This window comes from Orycteropus afer, unplaced genomic scaffold (genome assembly GCF_000298275.1).
Source record: "Orycteropus afer afer isolate SDZICR_OR568_19922 unplaced genomic scaffold, OryAfe1.0 scaffold00215, whole genome shotgun sequence".
Lineage (NCBI taxonomy): Eukaryota > Metazoa > Chordata > Mammalia > Tubulidentata > Orycteropodidae > Orycteropus > Orycteropus afer.
Window position 1 is genome coordinate 1,668,215 of NW_006921802.1, and position 5,958 is coordinate 1,674,172.

Here is a 5,958-nt window from a genome sequence, read left to right on the forward strand (position 1 = left end):
GAGATGGATTGACATGGTGGTTGCAATGATGGGCTCAAGTATAGCAGGGATCATGGAGCTGGTGCAGGATCGGGCAGTGTTTCGTTCTGCTGTGCATGTGGTCACTATGAGTTGGAAACAACTCAACAGCACCTAACAACAACAACAACAATCACATAATAGTTCTTTGACTTTGGGGAATTAATCTCTCAGGCTGAGTTTTTTCACTGATTCGACTCTTAGTGACCCCTCCTTGGGTTTCCTAGGCATTATCTCTACAGAAATAGATTGCCTATCTTTCTTCCAAAGAGTGGCTGGTGGATTTGAACTGCCAGCCTTCTGGTTAGCAGTCAAAATGCCTTAGGATTTCTGCCAAAACTCTTATATGTAAAATAGCTCACAAAACCATTGAGAGAAACAGAATTGCATAATAGTTAAGAGCACAGACTTTAGAGTCAGGCTAGCGGGATCTGTATTCTGGTTTGATCTCTTATGAAAAATCAGGCAAGTTATTCAAGTCCTCTGTGCCCTCCTATGTCTCCAGTTTTAAAAGTGGTATAATAATAATGCTACATCATTAAGACTATGAGGTAAAGAATTTAGCACAGTGTCTGGCATATAATAAGCTCTCAAAAAATGCTAACAAGAATTATGTTCTTATAAAATCTTTCCATTAATGGAGGATGCTGAATTCTCTTTGTTTCTTGAATGCTTGATCTTTGATTTCTTAACGGCTTTCATTTACACATGCCAGCCACTCCTTGGAAGGAAGGTTGGGCAATCTCCTTCCGTAGTGATACTGCCTAGGAAACCCAAGGAGGGGTTGTTATGAGTCTAATCCAACTTGCTGGCAGAGAGGTCTTTTTTTTTTTTTTTTTTTAAAGTGTATATATACACATAGTCTGTTTGCACACATTGTATTCTTTTGTAGGCTATAAGGACATTGGTAACTGTTAACTAAATCAGATGTTTTAACCAGAAGGCTGGTGGTTCAAACCCACCACTCTTTGGAAGGAAGGTTGGGCAATCCTACCTCTGTAGTGATACCGCCTCAGAAACCCAAAGAGGGGTCTCTATGAGTCGGGGCTGACTCGTTGGCATATAACAACAACAACAACAATTTTTTCAAATGTAAAACTAGGCTATGTACAAAATCATCCTGAGATAATAATTAACTACATTATAGATACTACTCGTTTTATTTCTTAAACAGCATTTTTCTTCTATTTAGAACAGTTATTATAGAAATCTTATAAATATGCATATAATGAAGAATCAAATAAAGATCAGCCAAAAGCCCATAGTGCAGAGACAACTGCTATTACTAAGTGCATATGTTTCCCTCAAGTGTTTTTCCAAATAATAATAACAACGACAACAGCTGACATTCATAGAGTACTGAACTGAGTGTAGGGTACTGTGCCAAGTTGTTTTAAATATTTTATCTATATAATAATTTTAACCTCCAAAAATAACAATCCAAACTCACTGACGTTGAGTCAGATCCGACTCATAGTGACCCCTCCTTGGGTTTCCGAGGTGGTATCACTGCGGAAGTAGATTGCCCAACCTTCCTTCTGAGGAGTGGCTAGTGAGTTTGAACTGCCAGCCTTCTGATTAGCAGTCAAATGCTATGCTACCAGAGCTCCCAGTTTTAACCTACTTATTCTTTATGTCATTTTGCACAAAAGTAAATTGAGATTAAGAAGGATTAGATGATTTTTCCAGGGTCTTACAGGTGACCAGCTGGTAACAGAAGTGGGATTCTGGCAGTGTGAGACTAGAGCCTCTCTGAGGAGGATGATGTATCTTGCTTTTCAAAACTGATAACCTATCATGAGGGTCTCCTGTGTCATTAAGATTACTTCAACAATTTAATTGTAGCAGCTGTATAAGGAGCTCTAGTAGCATAGTGCCTAAGGCACTTGACTGCTCACCAGAAGGCTGGCGGTTCAAACCCACCAGCCACTCCTCAGAAGGAAGGTTGGGCAATCCTACTTCCATAGTGATACTGCCTCGGAAACCCAAGGAGGGGTCGATATGAGTCAGGGCCGACTCGACGGCAAACAACAACAACAACAATGTAGATGTATCATAATTAATTTAATAATTTACTGGTTTACATTTTAATTCATTGTATTTACAATAAAATACATTTTTCTATATTTCTCTTTTCCTCCATCAGCCTTAATATCTGACACACTAGAAAATGAAGCCTTTATTGGTCCCCTGATGGGTTTTACTGCCAGACATTGGCTACTCCTCCCTCTCCTCTCTGGATTCTTTCTCCTGCCTTCTATTTTCTTACTCCAGAACAAGGCTTCTGGTAAGAGAGTGTGGCAGAGTGGAAGGGTGTTGTAAACTCTGTAATAAAATAAAGTAATGAGAAAACCTCGTGAAAGAATGAAAACACATCTGGAACCTCTGGATTACAGAAGGAAAAGTGTGTGCCACTGTTTTATAATAAATCCCACTCATTCAATCCTTCCACAATATTCACTGAGAACAGTAGTGACCAACAGCAACAGAATCAGTATTTGCCCCAATGCTAGTTTCACAAATAGTTGATATTTATACATCTACGCAATGTGATTAAATAAAAAACACCAGGAGACTTAACTTAACACTGGTAGCTCAGGGAAAAGCCCCTGAAGAAGAGACACCTAGGCTGAGAGGAATATGCTGAGTAAAAATTAGCCTGTTGCTAGGGAAGGTAAAGACTTGGGGGAGATGGTACAGACAGATACAGTCAGGAAAGAGCTGGGCAACAGAGGAATGGGAAGAAATGTGGTACACCCAGGTAATGTGGTTAAGATTTATATTTGTGTTGCAAGGTTTATACAGAGGCTTTTGTGTTTTAGTTATTAACCTTTTTTGTTTTTTTTCCCCCTTTCACCTTTAGGTCTCTCCAGGGTGTTTTCACACAATTGGAAAATTATTTGGCCTCTTTCTGAACAACATCCGACTTGGCTCCAGTCTTACAGAGAAGATTTGTTTGGAATTATCAAACACAAGCATTCAGAATCTATCTCTAAGTAACGTCCAGCTCTTCAGAACAAGCAATATGACTTTTTCTGGACTGAAGCAGACAAATCTCACCATGCTTGATCTTTCCCATAACAGTTTAAATATGATTGCTAATGATTCCTTTGCTTGGCTTCCAAACTTGAAATATTTCAACCTGGAGTATAATAATATAGAGCATTTGTATTCTCGCTCCTTTTATGGGCTGTTCAATGTGAGACACCTGAATTTGAAACGATCCTTTACTAAACAAAGTACTTCCTTTGCTTCACTTTCCAAAATTGATGATTTTTCCTTTCAGTGGCTAAAATCTTTGGAGTACCTTAACATGGAAGATAACAATTTTCCAGGAATAAAAAGCAATATGTTCACAGGACTGATAAGTCTGAAATACTTAAGGCTGTCCAACTCCTTTACAAGTTTGCGGACTTTAACAAATGAAACATTTACATCACTGGCTCATTCTCCTTTGCTCTTACTCAATCTCACCAGAAATAAAATCTCAAGAATAGACAGTGGCGCTTTTTCTTGGTTGGGCCACCTAGAAGTACTTGACCTTGGCATTAACGAAATTGGGCAAGAACTCACTGGCCAGGAATGGAGAGGTCTAACAAATATTGTTGAAATCTACCTTTCCTTTAACAAATACCTACAACTGACTAGCAATTCCTTTGCCTTAGTTCCAAGCCTTCAACAACTGATGCTTCGAAGGGTGGCCTGTAAAAATGTGGATATCTCCCCTTCACCTTTTCGCCCTCTTCGTAACTTGACCATTTTGGATCTCAGTAACAACAATATAGCCAACATAAACGATGAAATGTTGGAGGGACTTGACAAACTAGAAATTCTGGATTTGCAGCACAACAACTTGGCAAGGCTCTGGAAACATGCAAACCCTGGTGGTCCTGTTTATTTCTTAAAGGGTCTTTCTCAACTCCACATAATTAACTTAGAATCTAATGGCTTTGATGAGATCCCAGAGGATGTCTTCAAGGACTTACATAAATTAAAGAGCATTGATTTAGGATTGAATAATTTAAACATACTTTCACCATCTGTCTTTGATAATCAGATCTCTCTGAGGTCATTGAATCTTCAGAAAAATCTTATAACATCAGTTGAGAAGGATGTTTTTGGAGCACCTTTCAAGAACCTGACTAATTTAGACATGGGCTTTAATCCATTTGATTGTACATGTGAAAGTATTGCCTGGTTTGTTAACTGGATTAATAGGACCCACACCAACATCTCTGGGCTACCAGATCATTATCTCTGCAACACTCCACCTCAATATCATGGTTTCCCAGTGACACTTTTTGATATATCACCCTGCAAAGACAGTGCCCCTTTTGAGCTCCTGTTCATGATAAATACAAGTTTCCTATTGATTTTCATCTTCATTGTACTGCTCATCCATTTTGAGGGATGGAGGATATCTTTTTACTGGAACGTTTCAGTACACCGAATTCTTGGCTTCAAAGAGATAGACAGACAGGCAGAGAAGTATGAATATGCAGCATATGTAATTCATGCCCAAAAAGATAAGGATTGGGTTTGGCAATACTTCTCTCCAATGGAAGAAAAAGACCAGGCTCTCAAATTTTGTCTAGAAGAAAGGGATTTTGAGGCAGGTGCCCTTGAACTTGAAGCAATTGTCAATAGCATCAAAACAAGCAGAAAAATCATTTTTGTTATAACACAGCATCTATTAAAAGATCCATTATGCAAAAGGTGGGTGAACATAGTGAACTATTAAACGCATGCTTGTTTTTCAATTAAACTTTCAAATATTACTACTATTAGTGTCATACTAATAATGCAATGCAATGCACTCCTGTTGAGTGGGATCCGACTCATAGCAACCCCTCCTTGGGTTTCCCAGGTGGTATCACTACAGAAGTATATTGCCCAACCTCCTTTCTGAGGAGGGGCTGATGGGTTTGAACCACCAGCTTTCTGGTTAGCAGTCAAATGTTTTAGGCATTATGCCACCAGGTTATTAGTACTAAAAATTAAAAAGCAGTAAAAATAAAATTTAAAAATTAAGTGACGAGTTAAAATAAATTATATAAAGAATTTTACATTTTAAACTTTTGGCTGTTAGAAACTGTATATTAATCATATAACTTAATTCAGTATTTTCTTTTTTCGCTTAGATTCAAAGTGCAGCATGCAGTTCAGCAAGCTATTGAACAAAATCTCAATTCTATTATATTGATCTTTCTTGAGGAGATCCCAGATTATAAATTAAACCATGCACTTTGTTTACGAAGAGGAATGTTTAAATCTCGCTGCATCTTGAACTGGCCAGTTCAGAAAGAACGGATAAGTGCATTTCATCACAAATTGCTAGTAGCACTTGGATCCAGAAATTCAGTACATTAACTTTATTTAAAGATTAAATTACACAAGAGTAGCTTTCCCAGTTTAAAAAGTTCCATGGTATATTAGAGTTTTGAAAATAATGTAACTCTACTTATTCATATTTATCAGTGGTTATATCATATCATACTTACATATCTTCTGTGGAAGTATTTCTCCCTTTTTACGATCCTTGTTGCTAATTGACTTAATTTACCCTAAATAAATACATGATAATACAACAACACTTGTACTACTGAATACACAATTGTTCACCATGGCCTATGATAATTTAAGAGTTTTCAAATATTTCTCATTTAAAGAAAAGTGAGAGTTGTATGAGAATTTAGGCAATTGCCTTTAATTTTTTAAGATGCACTTGTAATAAAATGGAAGATAATTGTTTTAATAGGCATGATCCTATTTCAACTAGAAGAGAGTAAAATAAAGATTCTTATTTAAAATTTTTAATTACATTATTTTTTCAATTGGAAAGTTTTCTTGTCATGTGGTGCTTAGCCCATATGAATTTTGTTAAATGCTAAAAACCATTTTAATATACACATCCAAAGACAGAAAACATTTGTAATTAAT

General features: G+C 37.0%; 1 protein-coding gene across 1 annotated transcript in view; it reads left to right on the plus strand.

Annotated features, from left to right (window-relative positions):
- The window catches only part of TLR3 (toll like receptor 3), a 10,853-nt gene extending 5,465 nt beyond the window's left edge, over window positions 1–5,388 (plus strand). The window contains exons 3-4 of the mRNA XM_007948388.2: window positions 2,882–4,734; window positions 5,160–5,388. Coding sequence (XP_007946579.1) covers window positions 2,882–4,734; window positions 5,160–5,388 — 2,082 coding nt within the window. The remainder of the gene's footprint in view (window positions 1–2,881; window positions 4,735–5,159) is intronic.
- Window positions 5,389–5,958: the final 570 nt, after the last annotated feature.